This window comes from Panthera leo, chromosome E1 (genome assembly GCF_018350215.1).
Source record: "Panthera leo isolate Ple1 chromosome E1, P.leo_Ple1_pat1.1, whole genome shotgun sequence".
Taxonomy (NCBI): Eukaryota; Metazoa; Chordata; class Mammalia; order Carnivora; family Felidae; genus Panthera; species Panthera leo.
In genome coordinates this window covers 46,684,043-46,707,211 of record NC_056692.1, presented here as the reverse complement: position 1 = coordinate 46,707,211, position 23,169 = coordinate 46,684,043, and the positions used below count along the sequence as shown (strand labels likewise).

Here is a 23,169-nt window from a genome sequence, read left to right as displayed (position 1 = left end):
CTCCACATCCCATGTCAAGCCTCCAGTTTCTGGGCCTGAGGCTGTTGTGGCAGGAGGCAACCAGGGTAACGGCAGCAGTAACTCTCCGGTCTCCAGAATGTAAGAACATCTACAGTTAAGTTATTTAAGTTGAAGAGAGTTCAGCAGGGTTGCTAAAGGATACAAAATCAAACAAAAAAAAAAAAACCTGTGTTCTGTATATCAACAGTATGAAATAAAATACAACTTACAGCATCAACATATCAAGTACCTAGGAATAAATAAGATGTGGAACAAAAGATGTGTAAGATGGGTATGCAGGAAATGATAAAATGTTAAGAGAATCCAAGAAGACAAAAGCAGTGAGATGCTTGTAATGTGCAAGACTCATTATTATAACAACGTTAATGCTCCCCAAATGGATCTATAAATTCAATCCAGTATCAATCAAAATCCCTCTAATGTTCAGGGTTTGTTTTTGTTTTTGTTTTCTTTAAGAAAATAACAAGCTGACTCTAAGATTTAATTGGAAATGCAAAAGGTCAAGAATAGCTAAGACATTCTTAAAAAGAACAAGATGGGAAAATTTGCTTTTCCAGTTATCAAAACTTATTTAGAAGAGTATGGTGGCAGGGCGCCTGAGCGGCTCGGTCGGTTAAGCGTCTGACTCTCGGCTTCAGCTCAGGTCACGATCTCACGGTTCGTGATTTCGAGCCCCGCATCGGGCTCTGCACTGACAGTGCAGAGCCTGCTTGGGATTCTCTCTCTCTCTGCCCCTCCCACAATCACTCAGTATCTCTCTCTCTCACAATAAATAAATAAACTTAAAAAAAGAGTATATGGTACTAACGCAGGAGAGATAAGAAGAACAATGAAACAATCTGAAGCGCAGAAGGAAACGCACATTGTACATGGACATTTGATTGTGCGACAGAGACGATATAGCAGTTTGGTGGGCAGAGGACAGCTTTTCAGTGGTTGGTGCTAGAGTTGGCTATGTTCGTGCACGGGAGGGATGAACTATGATGTCCACACCATACACATCTGGGTGGATGTAGACCAAAATATGAAAGTCAAAACGCTTCAGAAAAACAGGCTAAGTAAGGGCCTCAAACAGGGATTTCATTAAAAAAAGAAATCCAAATGACCTATAAATATGGGAAAGTGTGTTCAACCTTATTAGTCTCAGGGAAACGCAAGTTAAAATCACAAAAAGATATTACTAGATGGCCACAAGAATGGTTCAATTAAAATGACTGTGCGGGGCACCTGGGTGGCTCAGTCAATTGAGCATCTGACTCTTGGTTACTGTGTAGGTCATGACCCCAGGGTCATGGGATCGACCCACATCAGGCTCATGCTGAGCATGATGCCTCTTTGAGGTTCTCTCTCTCCCTCTGCCCCTATCTCCCACTCATGCTCTCTAAATAAGTAAGTAAATTAATTAAAGAAATAAATAAATAACGACCCACATCGGACTCGTGATGAGCATGATGCCTGCTAGAGGTTCTCTTTCTCTCTCAGCCCCTCTCCCCTGCTCACGCTCTCAAAATAAATAAATACATAAATAAATAAATAAAATGACATCATCTACCATTCAAGGGAATGGAAAGGTGATAGAAAGGTGATAGAACCACTTTGGAAAATATAATGGCATCATCTCCTTACATTGGGGATAAACATGGGGATGAATCCCATGACCCAGTCATTGTATTCCTATACATATTCAACATAGTTGCACGCACATGAAAGCAGCAGACATGTTGTTGCATAAGAGCAGTCACAGCTTCATTATTTGTAATAGCCCCAAGTTGACAACAGCCCAAATGTTTGTCAGCTGCAGAATAGATAAGTTACAGTATATTCAAACAATGGAATACTATTTAGTAGTGAAATACACAATTAAAGCTGCATGCTGCAACTCACAAATCTCACAAATACAATGTTGGGCAGAAAAAAACCAGACACAAGAATGCTCCATGATTCCATTTGTATTCAATGCAAAAACAGGCAAAACTAAAGACAGTATGGAAAAAGAACCAAAGTGAAGCTGAAATAGACCTGAAAACAAAGTAGCTATTGAAATGAAAGCTCAGTAGGTCTTTTCCTTTTCCTTTTCCTCTTCTTCCCTTCCTGAACAATTCAATCTGAAAGCCAGAACGTGTGTGGGGAGTGGGGTGGGGGGGTGTGTGGAGTGGGAAGCCACAGGAAGTCGCAGCTGGATGGGGAGGGAATCGTGAGGACTATGGAAGCATATAAGGTACACAAAGCACTTAATAGCAGCTGGACACTGGTATGGCAGTTATTGTTTTCACAAAGGAACTTTGGCAAGATGGCGTAGCCACCACCTCTGTATCTTGTGTCACATCCTCGGGGCCTCACCTCTGATTCCAGCTGCATCTGGGACTTCGTTCACTTTGTGTTGACAACTTCTCACTTCAAGCATGCAACACATATCACTCATTTTCTGCCCTGGTGCTTTGCAGTTCCCTGCATGAGACGCCCATGGAAACCCACTTGGAATGTCCACATGCACAGCCTAGAGGTCAGGGAGGCATCCCCTCCTGGGACACCCCTCAGCCAATCAGGGATGGAAGTCAATGGATAACCGCTTCTTACTATCAGTCCTTAGGCAGACAGTTCTAAGAAACATCTTCTCATTGCTAAGAAGGTTCCAGTGAGATCAAGCCCCAGTTGCCCAACTCAACAGTACACCCTGGTACTGGCTTTTCCTCCAGTACCTGATGCTTGCGTCACCTCCCAGATAAATTATTTGCACAGAAGGCCTTATCTCAGGCTCTGCTTTCAGGGCTAGCCCAGGAAAAGACAGGGTATCAGAAGGCCCTAGAAAGCAGTGCTGGGAAGCTGAATTACTCCTTGGATGGATGGCAACATGTGATGTTGGAAGGGGGTGGTGATAACACTTGCACGCCATAGCCTCCCAATTACTTTACAATTACTAAGACCTTCCCCTGCAGTGGGAAAGGGGACAGAGGTAGAAAGTGAAGCACTAGGCTCTTCCATGGTTTTAGCACTTGAAAGGCACAGGGCAATCGTAATTATATGGATTGTGGACTTGGTTGGCTTCTACTAAGTGCTTTAAAAGCTTTGCAAGGAGAAAATGAGAGGCTGTCGATTCAGGGCATGCTGTGAAACCCAGAGGCATTCTGGACTTCAAAACTTCAGAAGGTCTTAACTGGATCAAATCCAATTCCCAGTAAGGTTTCTAGCTTGCTGGCCCCTCCCCGCCCTGAGTTGACTTTCCCTCCTCTGAAATGTTTCACTGTACCTGCTCTCTCGCTCCCAGCGCCTGGGGTCACCTGACATATAGGCTACCTGCACCCAAGTCCTTATCTCAGGCTCTGCTTTAGGAGGGAGCCCAAGACAGAAGAGGCCAATGGTGACTGAGTTGCCAAGTTTATGACCACAAAGACTTCAAGATTTCTAAGGGGAGCAGCCAACTGGTATGACTCAAGAGTAAGCATCATACCACAAAGAGTAGCCTTTTAAAAATTCTTATTATATGCCTGACCCTGTTCCAAGCCCTTTACATTCATTACCTGAACTAATTCTCACAGTGGCTCCATGATGCAGGTATTTATTTGTCTCCCCCACCCCCCACTTTGCTCTCACCCCCCAGATGAAAAAAAACTGAACCCCATAACTTATCCAGAGTCACACAGTTAAGACATGACTGAGCCTGAATTCAGCTCAGTCTGTTTGACTCCTTACTCTCTTAGCCTCTGTGACATACTGATTTCCCCCAAATACAAATATCAGCAGAGAAAGGGCAGAAATTATGCTCATGAATCCTGCCTTATGACAATACAATCCTCTAGTCTGGACCTGTGTGCACAGTATCCCTTCCCACCCTAAGAGGCATTTCCATGGCCAGTGCTTCTGCTGATCTTTGCTAGGACTGAACTCCCAATTCAACCACCACTAAGCTGTGGGTGACCTTGTAAAATTACTTACCGCATCTGAGTCTAAGTTTCCTTACCTGTAAAAGCAAGTTCATAATATCGGCCTTACAGAATGTTATACAGTTAGTGTCTAATAACTGGTAGCTGCGCTTTTTCTAGTCAGAGGTCCACTGTTGGGAGCGATTAAGACAGAGGTTCAGGCAACACCCAGAAGAAGAGCAGAGCAGAAAAATTTTGGCCATGTTGTTTTGGTTGTCTACAAATGCCTTTTGCCTTTTATTGGATGTTACTAATAACTCCTAGGATGAGAGGCTTAAACTAGAAACCATTTTGTCCCCTGTAGGGGTCTGAATGGGTGGCTCCCCAAAAAGATTAAGTCCATGTCCTAACTCCTGAAACCTGTGAATGTCACCTAATTTGAAAAAAGGGTCTATGCAGCTATAATTGAGGATCTTGAGATGAGGCCATCCCAGATTATCCAGGGGGTTCCGAGATCCAATGACCAGTGTCCTTATAAAAGAAAGGCAAAGGACGAGCAGGCCATGTGAAGACAGAGGCAGAGACTAGAGAGATGTTGCCACAAGCCAAGGAACACCAGGAACCACGGGAAACTGAAGCAGACAAGCAGGATTCTCCCTTAGGGTCTTCAGAGGGAGCCCAGCCCTGCCGACATCTTGATTTTGGATTTCTGGTCTCCAGAACTATGAAAATAAATTTCTGTTGTTTTAAGTCACCAGTTTGTGGTAATTTGTTAAAACAGTCAAAGTAATCCATTCTCCTTTCTCCCACACAACACTGTTCTCTCTACAGAATGCTGATGGGAAACATAAAGGTACGCCTTTGATATTAGCTAAGTCTTGAGGACTGAGGAAGTCCATGAAAATCAATATAAATGTTTTTGCAGCCTTCCAAAATCTGAGAGCAAACCAAAACAGCAATGGATAATAAAGGTGTACTTGGTGTGTAACTATAGGGACTGTTTTCTTCAGACACATTTTCAAAGGCACCAATTTTTGTTTTAGAATTTAGACACGAAAAGCACAGTGGTCTAACCATTACTCTTTTTTTTTTTTTTTTTTTTTTTTTTTAGAGAGAGAGAGAGAGAAAGCATGGGAGGGACACAGAGAGAGAATCTTAATCAGGCTCCATGCCGAGTGGAGCCCCGGGGGAAACTCGATCTCACGACTGTGAGATCATGAGCTGAAATCAAGAGTCTGATGCTTAACCAACTGAGCCACCCAAGACGCCCCACAAGTACTCTTTTTTAATGATGTGGCAATGGGGAGAGAATGGTCCATGCCTAAAAATAGCAAAAGCATTTAAAATCTGTCACCAGTCAGGATCCCACCTGACAAAACTATTATCTGATGACAGGATTGGATGTACCCAAATAGGCCAAAGGAATAGTGTTTGATCATGAAAAATAGTAATTTATTTTAGGTAACCAGTGAGATATTTTTAAGTATCAGTCAAATTTGCTTTTTCTTCATGTAAATCAGCTTCATAAAAAGCATCTTACTCTGAGATGTAGCTTGTAGCTTTAAATGTCATCTTCTGATGAGCTCAGAATAGATAGACCCAGTTTTACAATCATTATAGGCTTCTGAAATATAAAAGAGAAAATAATTCAGTAAAACTAATGTATATATCCATAGAGTCTCTAAAAACCAACCACCACCACCCCTCAAAAAAAAAAAAAATCTCATTTTAGTAGCTGGGTGGATTGACAGAACCAAGAATTAACTGGGTTTTTTTCCTGGACTGTATACAAGCAATTTATTCTTTAAGATGGTTTAGGAGTACCCCCGTATCCTCCTCTCTGAGTTTTTTATACGTCACTATGTCACATCGTTCCCTCTTCCCTACCCACCCGTCTCCCGATGTCATTTGTTAGGAGCTGTGGTATTGGTTGCTATTGGTACCCTGGGTGTGCACGTTGCCCCCATCTACCCCGTCCTTGGGCTTCTAAAGCCCCAGAGTATGGTGGCCTCACAGGGACCGCGGTCTCATTTTGTTAGCATCTCTTATCCCAAACTGTGGCTCACCACGACCTCCAGGTGCCACCTCCTGGAACATGGGGGTAGCATAATGTATCTCCTGGGAGTGTCCAGTTCCTGGGCAAAAGACAGGGAACAGAGTTACTAGGCCTGTCATCCGAATCTCTCATCACCATTTTGAGGGCAGGGTTTAGCCAGCTGCCCTCGAAATGGTGTGCAGCCTCTGGACTTTTCCCAGAGAGCACTCACCATCTTGGGCTGTGCGAACACACTGCCTTGGTTCCAAGCCTGGCACAGAGTCTATGGGAACGAGATAAATCGGGAGTCAGTGGTGTTTGCATAGTACAGAGCAGGTAATTTGCTTAGCGCCATGCCTGGGGATAAGGCCGGCCCTCAGTCAGTTGGCTGGGTTTATTCTCATCCTTACCAAGGCCCTGCCCTGGGTCTATTTACCATAAAGCAGTGTATGATGCCTGCATTAAGAGGGGGTCATAAGAGTGTCTGGAACACCCTGCGGATCATTCCGAATTGACATTAAAATATCTTCACGTTGTGAAGTGAAAAAAATCAAGGCGTATGATGGCATGGCTATGACCTGCTACCATATGCATAGAGTATCTGTGGAAGGATTTTAAAAACTGATGGTTGGGGCGCCTAGGTGGCGCAGTCGGTTAAGCGTCCGACTTCAGCCAGGTCACGATCTCACGGTCCGTGAGTTCGAGCCCCGCGTCGGGCTCTGGGCTCATGGCTCGGAGCCTGGGGCCTGTTTCCGATTCTGTGTCTCCCTCTCTCTCTGTCCCTCCCCCGTTCATGCTCTGTCTCTCTCTGTCCCAAAAATAAATAAACGTTGAAAAAAAAAAAAAAAATTAAAAAAAAAAACAAAAAAAAAACTGATGGTTAAACCAGCAGGGTGGAACTGGAGGTCATGGGTCGGAGGGAGCCCTTGTATTCTATAACTTTTCTTCATTTTTTTTTTTTTTTGGTACCCGTGTGTCTGTACAACCTTAAAAAAATTTTAAAAAGACGAAACCTGAAACCAACCAACCAAACCAATCAAAATACCCAACAAAGTTCTCTTACCTGCTTGAGTTTCACAGACATTTGCGTATATTCCAATTTCCATGGGTGTATTTCCATTGTCTCTGGGTGCCTGATCTCTCATAGCTTTTCCTACGTAAATTGGTACAGAAACATTAAACCAATTCAGCCATATTTTTCTCATTTCCTCTGCCAAGGAGCCGAATCCCCCAAAGTTCCGAAACAAAGAATGACCCTGCTCCAATGGCCTACACTGTCATCCATTAAAGGAAAACCATGGGCTCAGCGAGGAATCCATATCACCCGCTTCTCCAAGCCAGAAGCCCTTCTGATTTATTTCCCTGGGTCTGCAAGGAACATCCTTTGCCCATCAGATTACGCAGATTACATTTGGGTTGGCCAGAGACACATTTTCTTTCCTTTGCTGAAAAAGAACAGTCTGTAAAAAGCTTTGTAATATCTGCAAGAGACAGTAAATTACCCAGCCGAGTTCTATTGAATCCTGGCCAGAAACAAGAATGCTAATTCCACTTTTGCAAGACCCTGGGCTTTTTGTAAGAAGGGAAGACAGGTTGTAAAAAGGTATAAGATGTATACATTTTGACATCTAGTTTCAAGTATTGTGTCAACTGAGTCCCTGACTTCTCTGACTTAAAACTCTCTAGAGGAGGCACAGGGGGAGGCACAGGCGGCTAACATGCATCACTTAGGTCTCTCCCTAGCTGTGACAGTATCTCCCCATTCTACAGGTCAGAACACTGAGGCTCCAGCAAGTGAAGGAGCCTGCCCAACGCCCCTCGGCTCACTGGTACGGAGACATCCTGGTTTTTTGTGCAAATCTTGATATTCCTCCATACTTGTGGGCCAAGTGAAAAGGCCAAATTTCAAAATCTTAAGTAGAGGTGGTCCCGAGAGGTGACTGGCGAAAAGCAGTGCCTGGGGCTTGATGCAGCACCTGAGGTGAGGCAGAGGCATGTTGCTCGAGTTCATCTTCAACTACGGAGCTTCCTCGGAGGGGCAGGGCCAGCAAGGAGGTGGACAATTACAAGGCAAAGCTCTTGCCTTTGCGGAGCTGGCGGTCGGGACCCACCACCTCATTTGTAGGGCCCAGTGCAATGCAAACATGCGGGGCCTTTTGTTAAAAAATTTGTGTGCCCATGTTTACAGCAGCATTACTCACAATAGCCCAAAGGCAGAAGCAACCCAAGGCCCCACTGACAGACGAATGGATAAATTTAGCGGATATATGTATTTGTATCTACGTATGTATCTGTGATGGAATATTCTTCAGCTTTAGAAATGAAGGAAATTTCTGACACATGCCCAACATGGATGAATCTTGAGGACATTACGCTGAGTGAAATAAGCCTGTTACCAAAGGAGAGACACCCTAGGATTCCCCTAGATGAGGTCCCCAGAGTAGTCAATTCATAGAGGAAGAAAGGAGAACGCTGGTTGTCAGGGGCTGGGGTCGGGGGAGCTGAATGGGGAGGGTTGAATGGGGACAGGATTTCAGTGTTGCAAGATGAGAAAAGTTCCGTGCACGGATGCTGGTGATGGTTGTGGAGCAGTGGCAGTGTCCTTATACTCAACTGTATACTGAACAGTGGTTAAGATGGTAATGTTTATTTTTTTATGTGTATTTTACAATTTTTTTAAATTTTTTTAATGCTTATTCATTTTTGAGAGAGAGAGAGAGAGAGGGAGGGAGAGAGGGAGGGAGGGAGGGGCAGAGAGAAGGGGACAGAGGATCAGAAGCGGGCTCTCAGCTGACAGCAGCGAGCCCAGTGCGGGGCTTGTACTCACGAGCTGCGAGATCCTGACCTGAGCCGAAGTTGGATGCTCAACCCACTGAGCCATGCAGGCGCCCCCTTCGTCGTATCCCATTTTTAATTTTCCTTTCCCTTCCTCTTCACCTTCTCTCCTGTTCTCTGTATCCCACGCCCATGGAAAACCGTGAAAAGCTGCCAAAAGAACTTACCTGCTCTGTACTTTGGTAGTATCCAAAATGTCAGAATTGGGATTATTACCATTAGCACCAGCAATAATCCCAGAAGCAGTAGCTGCAGACAGAAAGGACAGCTGCCTCCTCCTGGAAGAAGATAGCGGTTCATTGGTTACCGCACAGCTTTCTTTTCCAATGACATTGAACTGTAGAGTGTTCTGGAAAGGGCAGTTTACAACCGTCTCCTAAATTAACTAATTTAATTGCCTCAGACCACTATGGACACCTGCAACTCTTGAGAGGTAGCTTGTTAGTCAGTGAAGTTGTTAAAGTCACAACCAAATACATCTTCCACAAGGGGTCGCACAAAGGAAGAGAAAAAACAGCACAGCCTTGAACCAGATTCCTGGCAACACTGTTAGAGTCATAAGGCTCAGAACAGCCTGGCCACTTATTGGGCAAAGCCCTTAGTCATGTTGGCATGATTTATGTCACCTAAACAGCTACCATTCGTTATTAACTACACGCCAGATGCTGTGTTAAGCACTTTGCGTGCATTGCCTTATTTATCTCATTGATAGCACTCCCATTTTACAAATGAGTAAAGTAAGGCTCAGAGAGGATAGAGGACTTTCCTACAGTCACACAGCTAGTAAATGGAAGGGCTGTGGTTTGTAGGCAAAACCAGGACTCTGGAGCCTGAGTCCAACAGGCTGCCTCATCTGTTAGAACTTACCAAAGAGCAGGGTGTGGGCTCTCTTCTGTGGATGAGGCTAAGTGAAGTGTTCAATGCCCAAGTGTGCCTACTGCCTTAGCTAACCTCATTTTTGTTCTACCCTCCTCCTACCTCGACAAGTGTCCCTTCATAAGGACCTGGAAAGCCAGGTTTGAATCTAGAATTCTCAGACTCCTCAGACTTCTGTGCCAGAATATGGCAGCATGAAGAGAGTCAGCCCTAGCCCCAGGCCCAGCCCAGCTTTCCACTTGGGCTCTGATGTGCACCCCAAGGGGCCTCGCCTGCACGTGGATCCTCTAGCCTGCATGTCCAAATGCTATCCACACCCCCCACAAGCAGCCCCCTACACTTGAGTCTAGGGATGCTCCTATCCTTACCCTGGTACAATCTTGGGAGGATGAGCTGGGAACAAGACTTGTGTAGGCCCTGGAAGGAGGGTTCTGATCTGACTGGGTAGGGAATTCAGGTGCAGGTACCCAGAATATGGTTTAGGAAAGTGGAGATACAGGGTCCAGGTGGGCACTTTCTCATGTGCCCCTGGGCCCCTCGGCCTGTGGGAAGATACATGGCCAAGAAGCACCAAAGCAGTGCCTTCCAAAACACAGGACTGGGACAGGGGCCCTTCTCACCACAAGGGTGGTCCCAGAAGTCTAGACTCACCAAGCATTAGTAGTGGGCAAGAAACAGCCAAACGGGAGGGCACAGGCGTTAGAAGTCAATGAAAAAGCAGAAGGAAATCAAGACCGGGCTCCAAGCCCAAGAAAGATGCAAATTCTCATGTGCTAGCTTAGAACCTGGGCAGCGGGAGATCAAGGCAGGAAGCAGGGTCAAGTCAGGAAATCTCACTGCAAGGTTTCTTCCTGACCTAGCTTCTAGGCTTTTCATCTTCTTTTGGATGGCAGAAAGAAACCCCATCAGAATTTGTGTGGAACCTTCCAAAGGAAAGGCCTTTGGATGCGTACAGCCAAAGTGGGAAGTGCGTGGGCAGGGGAGAGGCTGGCTGCAGTTTTTGGAAGCAAATCCAGAGCCTGTCGAAAGAGTTCAGGTAGCCCTTACCTGTCCAGGGATTGATGAAGACTGGTTGACTGTATTTTGTGTGGTCAGGCAATTTGTTTTCAGCTTTGCACCTATACTCTTCCCTTCCGCCAGTGCTTTTCTTGGTTAGGTTGAATTCAGCGGGCTCCCTTACGTACTTGGAAATGGCTGGTGATACGGCAGTATCTTTTTCAAAGAAAGTATAATTGATGGGCAGAGAGCCGTTGAATGAGATGCAATGCAGTATTATATGTCGGTCTGTTTCTATTTTAACGACGTTAACATTCAGCACTGGTGTAATCACTGGGTCTAGGCAAATGAAAGTATGTGTTAAAGGGATGAGCAGAATGGATTCACCCACTCAGTCCACCAGCATGGATTGAACCTCTATTCCTGACTGTGGACGCAAAGGTAATGACACCCTTCTTGAGAAGCCAGGGAGCTTGCAGCCCAGTGGGAAAGACCGATGGTATATGGTTAGCTCCACTCAGTGTGGCACAAGCTGGGTGCTGAGAACACCAGAGGGTGGAGGGTGTCTCTTACTTTGAGGAATCAAAGCACAAACTTGCCTTTCAGCAGAATTCTCCATCTGTTTATTGTTGACAACGAGTGTGATTCTGTCAAAGATCTAGTTCCAAGTATGAAGTTGAGAGGCGCTCTTAGTCCCAGTCTTTATAAGGCTACATTGTTGTTTTTTTTTTTAATCAAAGAAATCTAAAAATATAATCTTTTCTAACTGTATTTTTATTTATAGAATTCAGCTGAATGATTATCTTCTACTTCCTCCCACAAGCAGGAAGTAACTCTGATAGATTCAAGAGAACTTTTCAACAGGAAGTGTGTGGGTCTGCTTAACTTTGTCAGGGAAAACCCTGTGGTATGGGTATTTTGTGGGAGAATCCAGCTATATTATTTATTTAATAATTCAGTAAGAAAGCAGTGTTATAGGAAAGGAAGTATAATTGTTGAGTATCCATCATGTACCAGGCTTGCTATTCACATTACCTCCTTTCACTTTGTAACAACAGTACTACAAGCAGGATAATATCATGCCCATTCCGCAGATGAACCAACTGTGATTCAGAGAGGTAAGAAACTCACACCGCTAGTAAACCAGCAGATCCAGGGCCAACTCTCAAACAGATTTTTTTTTTTTTTTAACAATATCAGTTTGGCACAGAAACAATGAAATACAAGGACCCAAGTATAAGTAAAATCAAGGAAAATGATTTAGTCTCCTTGCTCCACCCCTCCCTTGAGCAGAATCCCTGAAGCAACATCCTTGACAAGGCAGCACCTGGTTGGTGATGGTGGCCTCAGAGAGCAACTTTGGGAAGAGCACTGATAGGACATTCTTCCAATGGAACTGAAATCTATATCCTGTAGTGTTCAGGAAGGAGCAGTTGAAACAATTCATGAGAAATCAGGGTGCCTGGACTCCTCGCTGAGATGGGATGATCCAAACTGGACCAAGGACTGATATCTAAAGTGACTGGAAAGATGTAAACTTTCCTGAGAGTTTGTAAAAGGACTGGTAAAAGGGAGTCACAGCATCACAGTGATCAGAGTAAGGGGGTTGCTACTCTTCACTAACCCAGTTATATTTTTAAAAACTTCAAGGAGTCCTTTAAGACTCATTCAGCTGCCCCGTTTCCTTTAAGACTTGCCTAAAGCCTCCAGGCAGAAGTGCTTCCTCTTCTGCCTCCTCTCGTCTTTGGCCATCCTCTTATATGATACACTTGGGTGTCTCATGGTCCCCTCAAGTGTAATCTGTTTGAAACTGAACTCTAGCTGATCTGCTAGTTAATGAAAAATCAGTAGGTAGATAAACATATAACAAAATCCCATTCTTTAAGAAATGTTTTTATTTAGATATATATTCATTCATCCACCCATCCACTCATTCATTTACTTACTTTACCATGGTAAGAAGAGTTAACAGGAGATCTACTTTCTTAAATCTTTAAGTGCTCAATACAGTAGTATTAACTACAGGCACAATGTTCTACAGCAAGATCTGGAGAACTTACTCATCTTGCATATACCCATTGAACAGCTCTCCATTTCCCCCACCTCCCATTCTTCTAGTTTTCCCCATCTCAGTAAATGCAACACTCCTATCGTGGATCACATTAGATATCTGGAAATCATTTTGATTCCTTCCTCACCTTCACTGCTGTGAATCCAAATCCAATCACCAAACAAATCCTGCTGCTTCTTCCTCCAAAATATACCTGGAATCCATCCATGTCTGTCCGTCCTCACCATTGTTTGTCTCCTGGATGACTTCAAGAGCCTCCTAACCAGTCCCCAACTTCTCTTGCCCTGCCTCACCTAGAATGTACTTTGAAGATGATCAATTGGGTCATAGGCCCTGCCTGACTTGGCCCCTTCCCACTCTAGTCTCACCTGGGGTTACACTCCCCTCATTTGACCTTTGGCCATACCAGCCTCCTATCAGGTCCTTCCCAACCAGCCAAGTTCTTTCCCAAGTTGGAGCCCCTGAACAGGCTAGTGTCCCTTGACTAGAGCCCTCTTTCTCTGTCTCCTTGCATAGCTAACTCCTCATTCTTCAAGGCTCTACTTCAATGCCATCCCCTTTGAGAGGCCTTCCCTAACTATCCTACCTAAGTAGATCACTCCACCATGCCTTGCCTCACTCCATCACTGTGCCAGTTTCTTTTTTCTTCATAACAAGCAATGCCGTTTGTGATTATGAATCTGTTTGGGTACTTGGGTTTTGTGTCTCCCCAACAAGACTGTAAGCTCTACCAGAGCAGAAACTTAACGTATATCCAGGGTTTGGCACATTTGGGATATCATCAAATATTTGATGATTGAGTCAATAATTAGTGAATTTGTGTTCATGGCTCATATCCCTACTGGGCTGGGGACAAGAACATGTCTTAGGCATCACTGAAACCCCAGCAACACCCAATACCCAACACAATTACTTGCACAGGGTAAGCACTCAATAGATATCTACTAATTGGATCTAAATGGGGCTGAAACAGTCTTATAATCTATCAAAATAGTTCTACAGGACAGTGTAGTTACCATGACAAATTGCAGGAAACTTGTGCATTTACTTGGAAGGCAGGATGTGGGAAGACTTTATACATATCTGTGGGACAGAAGCTCAGGAAATGAAGACTTGGGTTTTTTTTTAATCAGCTGATTTAAGGCTTCAGCCATCAAGTTCATAAACCATCTAAAACTGGGCTTATTCCTTACAGGAGTGTAGGTCCCCGTTATTCAAATGGAGGAAACCCACACTAATAGTGGGTCTTGACATCTTTTCTCACACTGAATCTCAGTGATTTGAAGGACAATCGTATGTTTTCTCTGCCAAGTAAGTGCCTACTCTTCTCACCCCATGCTGCCCACAATAGACTGAGATTCCCACCCAGAGTTAAAACCCATGTTAAATGGTATTTTACCATTTAACCCATTTTAATGATTGAGGGCTGGAGATATAGCAAAGGTGCATCTAAAGGGAATATGCAAAGTTGCACGGGAAGCCAGGGGTGCACAGGTTCCCCAACGCTCACCCCGTTGCTCTTTCTGCAGTACAAGGCGGCTCAGTCCAGCCTGGTGGCCTAGATGGACTATTATCAGCGGAGGGCCTGCCCTCATGTTATGTACCACATCCTAAGACCATGTTTGTAAGGATTTTCCCCTTCTTCACTCTTCTTCTACAATATGGCTTCTGTTCATTTTGGGTTCAAAACTGTCCTAAAATGGTTGGTTTTAACCTGGATCTCCTAAAAGCCTTATGCAGAGATTTGCATCTGTAATCTCATGAATATGTCTCAGGAAAAGTACCCATCACTATCATTCGATTGTTAAGACAGCTATAACCTAAAATGCTAAGAACCCTTGCACTAGAGCAATGGCGCTCAGTAGAACTTTCTGTAATGATGGAAACGTTCTGTCTGCACTAACAAAGCAGCCACCGGCCGGCTGTGGCTATTGAATACACTAAGGAATTGAGCTTTTTGCTTCATTTAGTTTTAATTAATTTGGATGTAAATGTAAATAACCACACGTGGCTAGTGGCTACTATGCTAGACAGCACAGACCTAGAGAATCACTCAAAGATTCGATCAGTGAGTCAGAGCTCTTATGTTTAGAAGCCTCCAGGTTCCATGCCCACATATTACCTGGAAACCCTCTCTCCCTCTCTCAGAAGTCCTTTATCAAGGTCACCTTTATAAATGAGACCATTAATGCTAGGTTGTGAGAGGCTTGGGTGGGAAGATGGGAGAGAAAAATATAGCAGTAATAAGATGTGGTTGGGCAGGAAGAGTGCTGGCTGGTGGGGCACCTGCTGGGTGGTCACTGCAAAGGGAAGAAGTTGGAAAAGACCTGGGGCTTTGAAGACCTTTGCCGCAGGGTCCAATACTGATTCTAAGTCTTCCTGCACCTTCAGAGAAACAGTGGTTTTTGCCTACGTGATGGGAATCCTAGAATAAAGCATCTAGAAAAGATCTCAACAATTTCCCAAATTGTTCACATAAGGCTTTTTGTCTAAGGCAATCAGGCTATCATTATTTGAAATAGCAATGAGTCTTTGGAAGAGGTATGCCGGATTGCCACGATGTCATTCCCCAAATACCAGCCGTGGCGGTTGGCCACCCTGCCTGCTATCTTCCACCCAGCCGAATACGACAGGCACATCTGTGGAAGCCCAGAAGGCGCAAACTGAGCGGTTGGTCATAAGACACCAACCTGGGGCGCCTGGGTGGCTCAGTCACTAAGCTCCCGACTCTTGATCTCACCTCAGGTCATGATCTCACCGTTTGGGAGATTGAGCCCTGCGTTGGGCTCAGCGCTGACACTGCAGAGCCTGCTTGGGATTCTCTCCCTCTCACCTTGCCCCTCCCCAACTCACACCTTTGCATGAGCGCTCTTTCTCTCTCTTAAAATAAATAAGTAAACGTTAAAAAAAAAAAAAAAAAAAAAAAAAAGATCCCAACCTAAATGGGAGTACTTGCTTCAGTACAACGATCTGAGCCACAGAGGGCTCACCAAAGATCCTGCCTTAATTCATTGGGCCCTATGCAAGATCAGCAAATATCTATCCCAATCCCAAGACCTCACTCTTAGGAGCTCTGTTAGGAATTGGGTCCCCCTTCTTCTGGTATTATGTTTTCAAAACTGACAGAAATAGGAAAGAAAAACTTATCTAGGAAGGAAAATTGGATCGACCATTTAACATTTCATATTAAGTCTGGCAACGATGACCCTATGTATTATAATACCTTAAAGAAGTCTATTAATCATTAAAAAAAAAAAAGTCTTCGGAAGAGCAAGCAAAATGGAATTAATAAGAATAAAGATCTCAGTGACATACTTTCCAAGCCCTTGAGTGAGTATTCTCAGGAGAGCAGAGAGCCCATTCTAGGACAGGAAAGAATCCCACAAATCACAGGGCCCCCCCCAGGGATGAGTCTCTACTTACCAACAAAGGTGAAGTTGAACTCATGACTGTATTTGATAACTGAACAGTTAGAAACTTGGACTTTGCATTTGTAGGGACCCAAATCATGGGCTTCTGAGACACTTAGGTTAAAAATCATGGGTTCACCTTTGCCTTCCTGGGTTCTCAGGTGCTTCTCATGCCGAAACAAAAGATAGGTGATCTGTAGTGATGGGTTCCGGCTGGAACAAATTAAAGACACATTTTGACCCCTCGTGACTGCATTTGTTTTTGAGTTCAAACTTGGAGAAAGGAGTTCTGGAAAACAGAGTAACACAAGAAAAAAGTCTTTGTTAATGTCGCTTAATAACTAAGTGGTAATCTGGCCACATTTTGTGGGTCAAGGGGTAGAGACGCTCGTTCCTGGAGAACTTTCTTGTTGGCACGGCCAGGCTGACCAGTGTGTGAGGAAAGCCTCAGCACCTACAGAGGCTCCTTCCAGTGACAGATGGGTGGCCTTGACCAGCTCTTCCGTGCTTGTTAGCTCTTCTGCTGGTGAGAGCTTGAAGTGGACACTCTAATTTTTCCTTCTTTCTTTTTTTAAATTTAAATCCTAGTGAGGGGGCGCCTGGGTGGCTCTGTCGGTTAAGCATCCGACTCTTGGTTTTCGTGATCTCGCGGTTTCGTGAGTTCGAGCCTCACATTGGGCTCCAAGCTGACAGTGAGGAGCCTGCTTGGGATTCTCTGTCTCCCTCTCTGTCTCTGCCCCTCCCCCACTCGCGCTATCTCTGCCTCTCTCAAAATGAATAAATTTTAAAAAATTTCATTCCAGTTACTTAACGCACAGTGTAATATTAGTTGCAGGTATACAGTTTGATAAAAGACACTCCCTTAAGACTGGCTGTGCTGACTTAGAGATATTAAAATTCCGGGGCGCCTGGGTGGTTCCGTCGGTTAAGAGTCTGTACTCTTGATTTCAGCTCAAGTCATGATCTAACAGTTCGTAAGACCTAGCCCCTGTGCTGACAGCACAGACCCTGCTTGGGATTCTGTGACTCCCTCTCTCTCTGCCCCTCCTCCACTCTCCCTCTCTCTCTCTCTCTCTCTCACTCTCTCTCTCTCAAAAATAAATAAACATTAAAAAAATTATTTTGAAATAAATATTAAAATTCTAGGTTCTCTGACCAAACATTATGTCTGGTGACCTTTTTGGACCACTATTTCTTTTAAATTTCTTATTTTGAAAAAAAAAATTATTTAAAAATTTTTTTAATATTTATTCATTTTTGAGAGAGGGAGAGAGACACAGAGAGAGAGAGACATAGAGAGAGACAGAGGGCAAGCAGGGGAGGGGCAGAGAGAGAGGGAGACACAGGCTCTGAGCCGTCAGCACAGAAATCCGACAAGGGGCTCAAACTCACAAACTGTGAGATCATGACCTGAGCCCAAGTCAGAGGCTTAACCGACTGAGCCCACCCAGGTCCCTCCCCGTTTTTTTTTTTAATTAAAAAAATTTTTTTTAATGTCTATTTATTTTTGAGAGAGAGAGAGAGTGATAGTGAGGGGGAGACACAGACTCTGACACAGGCTCCAGGCTCTGAGCTGTCAGCACAGAGCCCGACACGGGGCTCAAACCCACGAACTGTGAGATCATGACCTGAGCTGAAGTTGGACGCTTAACCAACTGAGCCACCCAGGCGCCCCTATTTCTTATGTCTTTTTAAATCTGTAGATGTTTCCATCTTTTTCTTTCCCCCTGCAATTTATTTGTGGAAGATGGCAAGCTCTTTGTTCGATAGTGTTTTCCATGGTCTGGATTTTGTTGATCACATTCCCATGGTATCCTTTACCTTGGTCCTCTGTCCCTTGTCCCCTGAATTTAATGAAATTCAGATTAGCTTTTTTTTCTTTTAAGTTTTATTTATTTAAGTAATCTTTACACCCAATGTGGGCTTGAACTCATGACCTCAAGATCATGAGGCTCATGCTTTTCCTATTAAGCCAGCCAGGTGCCCCCAGATTAGCTTTTATTTAGCAAGAATGCATGAGGGTAGGGTGTACTTCCATTGTGAAGCACATAATGTCTGGTCATCTCTCTTTTTGTTTCTTAGTCGGCTTTGACAATAATCACTTGGAAGCATTATTTCATTAGAGGTTGCAAAATGGTGATATACTAATTCATTCCTTTTCCATTTATTATCTGAAATAATTCTATAAAGAGAAACTTGCCCCCATCAACTATGGTTATATGGAGATACGGTTTGCATTGAAAAAGCAGGATAAATGCTTGATTCTCTTCCTTTATTGACTGGTTCTGAAAATAATGAGTTGGTTTCCTAGCATCTTGTAACAGGATATTTTTCTTTCACTGTTGTTATTTTTTTGTTTAAGAATCATTATGAACTTGGGGCACCTGGGTGGCTCAGTCAGTTAAGCGTCCAACTTCGGCTCAGGTCATGATCTCATGGTTTGTGAGTTCAAGCCCCGCGTCGGGCTCTGTGCTGACAGCTCAGAGCCTGGAGCCTGCTTCGGATTCTGTGTCTCCCTCTCTCTCTGTCCCTCCCATGCTCATGCTCTGTCTCTCTCTGTGTCTCAATAATAAATAAATGTTAAAAAAATTTTTTTAAAAAAGAATCATTATGAACTCATAGTTTACATATTTGATGTATTTCAATCCATTGCAATTATTATTTTTATTGTTCCATTTTTTGGCCATGAGAAGCATCTCTATACCAGCTCCTGAGTCCTTTTTTGTTTTGTTTTTTGTTTGTTTGTTTGTTTTTAGGTAAGCTCTATATTCAATATGGGGCACAACATGGGGCTCAAAACGGGGCTCAAACTCATGACCCCAAGATCAAGAGTCACATGCTCTACCAGCCAGGAGCCCCTCATGAGTCCTCTGACACTAGCTAGTAGTCTTTGATAGCTTGTATGTTTGTATTTTATTATTTTAAAATGCCAAGGAAAAAAGTAACCCTCATCAGAAAATCTAATGTAAAAGAATAAAATTATTAAAGAATTAAAGAAATATTAGAAAATGTTTTTATATCACCTGAGAAGAAAAGCTCTTCCAAATAAGACACAAAAATTGGAGCCACAAAGAAAAGACTAAAAAATTGACTCCCCTAAAACTTAAAGCTTTTCTATGGCAAAATTAAGACAAGTGACAATCGAAAAGGAAATACTTAACATATAAATGAAAGCAAAGGATTTTTCATGTATATATATTTTCATATATGTATATAGATAGATAGATATGTCAATGGCAACTGAATAAGAAAAAGACAAATAAATGGGCAAATAATATGAATAGGTAATTTCCAGAAGAATGAATGCAAAAGGCCATTAAATAATGCTAGGGCCACGGGACAGTTTGGGTAGAGGAGGAGTTTAGGCCCCTCAAAAATGTCATCAAGCTCCCTTGCCCTTTTTGATCTGGGCAACTGACATTTTCTCAGCTTCTGTAAGCTCAGCTTCAAGATAAAGCCTCTCCTCTCCTTCCAACCAGACGGCTGTCCCTAAATTTCCTTTCCATAGAACTTCTGGAGCTTTCATGACCAATAAACATGAAGAAGATGCTCTGGCTCACACGTGATGAGGTCAAAACAGCCCTGAGATATTGTTTTTTACTCATCGGATTGGCACAAATTTAAAAACAGGTTGTGTCCACTGTTGGAGAAGGCTGGGACACACTCACCCTGTGACTGGGTACCCGGTCTGCGTGTTAAGAAGGCAACTTAACGATTCAAATGTACATGCCCTTTGACCCAGCCATTTCACCTCCAGGATTTTATCCTCCAGAGATGCTCTCCCCCTCTCCTGTGTCCACAAAGGATGTTTTGCATGAGGATTTTCATTGCAGCATTGTATACATTACAAAGAAAAAAATGGATAAATCAGTAAGGGGGGTGGTTACATGAACTATGGCTGAGTCACATTATGAAATGCCAAGCAGCCGTTGAAAAAAGAGAAGTGAGTCTACATCTACTGCTTACAAGGATTTCTGTGATGTATTGTCATCTAAAAATAGGACTGGGCCCCTGGGTGGTTCAGTTAAGCATCAAGACTCTTGATTTCAGCTCGGGTCATGATCTTGAGGGTCGTGAGTTTGAGTCCCACATGGGGTTCCGCGCTGACAGTGGAGAGCCTGCTTTGCGATTCTCTCTCTCCCTCTCTCTCTGCCCCTCCCCTGCTCTCTCTCTCTCTCTCTCTCTCTCAAGTAAATAAATAAACTTTAAAATAAATTAAAAAGGACACATCACAGAAGAGTTTGTTTCCTATGGTACCAAATAGAGAATGACTGTTGATAAGTGGTTGCTTCTGGAAATGGAGAATTGGAGAGCACAACAGCACTTTCATATTTCATCTAGTCACAGCAGCATGGGCTGGCATTTAGCGACAGCTTACCACATACCAAGTTCTGTGCTAAGGGACATGGCTTGTCTCACCGAGTCCTCGTAAGAACCCTCCCGGGTAGGTGGTTTTATTATCCTCACATCACAGAGGAAAGAGATTAAGGGTCAGGTGGTTACATCAGACACCCAGCCTGCCTGCTGGAAAACGGTAGAAACCGGGGTTAGGACCACAACCCTGGCTGGTCTAGCTCCATGATGGTAAACCACCTCCCAATATATATTTTTATTTTGTTGCTTGAATTATTTTACAATGATTATGCGTTGATTTTCTAAATTAAAAAAAAAAAAAAACCCAGTAACAACAGAGAAAGAAAGAAACATTTCAGCGTAAAAACAATCTCAACATTTAATCTCTGAACCTCAGCAAAGAGCCTTCAACTCCCTCCCTCCCATCATTTCCTTTTAAACTGTAGGTAACAGAAAAGACTTGACTTTGGTTGTTCATCTAAAAGCAAAGAAAGACTTATTTGTGAATGGTCGTGCTGAAAGCTGACCATCTCCACGTGTCGGTGAAAAGAGTTTTGGTAAAAGAGAGAAGGAAGTAAATGAAACTTACTGTTCCTCCATTCACAATCCAGGGCAGCTCTTTGAACTGAGAGAGAGAAAAGGAACATGAGAAAACTCTTTTTCCACATCACGTTTTCGTTTGGAGACACAAGCTTCAAAATGGCAAATGAGCCATACATGCGAGAGAAGAAAAAAATGCCCTAAAAGAACAGTTTGTTGAAACAGCTCCAGAAGAAATTAGGGAGGAGGACACAGAAGGCATGATGACCCCATACTGATGAGTCATTTAGGGAACTTCCTCTTTTTTGACAACGTAAAAGAAATTGGAGGTGCCTAGACAAGTTTGAAACAAAATATGATTGGTTGGTTTGACCGACCTGTGTTCCCCCAATGAGTTCTTGTACGAAGAGACTGGTGGTTCATGGGTTCAAGCCCCATGTCAGACTCTGTGCTGACAGCTCAGAGCTGGGAGCCTGCTTCAAATTCTGTGTCTCCCCTTCTCTCTGTCCGTCCTCCACTCACACTCTGTCTCTCTCTCAAAAATAAACATTAAAAAAAAAAATTAAAAAAAAAAAAGAAATGCCTTGTATTAAATATTATATTAAACGCTGGTTCTTAGGCCCCACTCCAGACTTACTCGGAATAAAACCTGGGACTCTGAATTGTAACAAGGGCCCCCAGCAGTCTCTGAGTCTCTACGTTACAACCCAGAGAGGCTTGTGATTCACTTCTACTCCATCTAGCATTCTCCTGGCTCTGTGAAATGCATGCAGAAGTAGAGTCACATAGCAGCGCCTGGGCGGCTCAGCCAGTTAAGCATCTGACTCTTTTTTTTTTTTTTTTTTTAATTTTTTTTTTTCAACGTTTTTTATTTATTTTTGGGACAGAGAGAGACAGAGCATGAACGGGGGAGGGGCAGAGAGAGAGGGAGACACAGAATCGGAAACAGGCTCCAGGCTCTGAGCCGTCAGCACAGAGCCCGACGCGGGGCTTGAACTCACGGACCGCGAGATCGTGACCTGGCTGAAGTCGGACGCTTAACCGACTGCGCCACCCAGGCGCCCCAGCATCTGACTCTTGATATCAGCTCAGGTGGTGACCTCGGGGCCATGGGATCAAGCCCAGGGTAGGTTCCGCACTGAACATAGAGCCTGCTTGAGATTCTCTCTCTCCCTCTCTCTCTCTGCCCCTCCCCTGCTCAAGCTCGCTCTCTCAAAACAAATAAATAAAAACTTAAACAAAAGAAGTAAAGCCACATATTCCAGTGTCACCAGTCTGAAGGGGGGGGGTAGGAAGTGTGAGGGGCTTCCCAAGTGGAGGGAGCTGTGATCTGGCCAGGCCACTTTGGTGGTGATTTCTTTTGCCACTCTAAGGCCTGCCCTATAGGTCTCCCGCTTTTCTGTGGACAGGGGCTCTCTCCGGGGGAAGTCAGTTTCCTGCCCAGGTGCATGTCCTTCTGGGACATCGTCCAACCCACTGTGTGCATTCAGTCCAGGTGCTCTTTGCTTGGCCTCCCCACGTCCCATCCTGTGGTGGTGAGTCATTCTGGGTCTCACACCTAGCCAGCCCTGGGGGACTGAGCAAAGCCAGGGTCTGCCACCTGGCCACTGTCTGGAAGCAAATCATTAGTTAACTCTCAGTGCATAGAAGGCCCTTATTCCCTTCTGATAGTAAAAGTTGCTTTTGGGGGGCACTTGGGTGGCTCAGCCGGTTAAGCACCCGACTCTTGATTTCAGCTCAGGTCATGATCTCATGGTTCGCGAGTTCGAGTCCGACGTTGGGCTCTGCACTGACAGTGCAGAGCTTGCTTAGGATTCTCTCTCCCTCTCTCTCTCTGCCCCTTCCCTCCCCGTCTCTCTCAAAATAAGTAAACTTTTTTAAAAAGTTGCTTTTGGGACACCTGGGTGGATCAGTCAGTTAAGCGTCCAACTTTGGCTCAGGTCATGATCTTGCAGTTCGTGAGTTTGAGCCCCGTATCAGACTCCCTGCTGCCAGCACAGAGCCTACGTTGGGTCCTCTGTCCCCTTCTCTCTGCCCCTCCCTTGCTGGCACATTTTCTTTCTTAAAAGTAAATAACCATTGAAAAAAAAATTTTTCAGTTGCTTTTTGGGCACCTCTTGTAAAAAACACGACAGTGATTGATGGTGATTTTCTTTTTTTTTTTTTAATGTT

General features: G+C 44.1%; 2 protein-coding genes across 5 annotated transcripts in view; one reads left to right on the top strand and one right to left on the bottom strand.

Annotated features, from left to right (window-relative positions):
* Positions 1-14,641, top strand: part of POLG2 (DNA polymerase gamma 2, accessory subunit) — a 41,116-nt gene extending 26,475 nt beyond the window's left edge. The window contains exons 10-11 of the transcript XR_006196636.1: positions 11,682-11,741; positions 13,890-14,641. The gene's annotated coding sequence lies outside the window, so the exon portion shown is untranslated. The remainder of the gene's footprint in view (positions 1-11,681; positions 11,742-13,889) is intronic.
* Positions 33-21,441, bottom strand: MILR1 (mast cell immunoglobulin like receptor 1). 4 transcript variants are annotated; one of them, XM_042916671.1, is made up of 9 exons: positions 21,047-21,439; positions 16,118-16,393; positions 10,675-10,962; positions 8,919-9,029; positions 6,980-7,069; positions 6,149-6,199; positions 5,948-6,016; positions 5,422-5,505; positions 33-109 (listed from the first exon to the last, which is right to left on the bottom strand). In XM_042916671.1, the coding sequence occupies exons 1-8, from the start codon at positions 21,174-21,176 to the stop codon at positions 5,450-5,452; spliced, it is 1,071 nt and encodes a 356-aa protein (XP_042772605.1). In that variant the 5' UTR covers positions 21,177-21,439; the 3' UTR covers positions 33-109; positions 5,422-5,449. The 4 variants fall into 4 exon arrangements, with proteins under 4 accessions (XP_042772605.1, XP_042772608.1, XP_042772607.1 ...); XM_042916674.1 differs by having other exon boundaries at positions 16,244-16,393; XM_042916672.1 differs by lacking the exon at positions 33-109 and adding an exon at positions 134-152 and having other exon boundaries at positions 21,047-21,440.
* Between the last annotated feature and the right edge of the window lie 1,728 nt (positions 21,442-23,169).

What these genes read in the sequence shown, in the direction of transcription:
- MILR1 (XM_042916672.1), bottom strand. Translation starts at nt 21,176, where the DNA reads ATGTATGGCTCATTTGCCATTTTGAAGCTTGTGTCTCCAAACGAAAAC. An exon ending in TGTCTGTGAAACTCAAGCAG is followed by an intron (nt 6,200 to 6,979) that starts GTAAGAGAACTT and finishes TCGTTCCCATAG; the next exon opens with ACTCTGTGCCAGGCTTGGAA. An exon ending in GGTGGCACCTGGAGGTCGTG is followed by an intron (nt 5,506 to 5,947) that starts GTGAGCCACAGT and finishes TTTATATTTCAG; the next exon opens with AAGCCTATAATGATTGTAAA.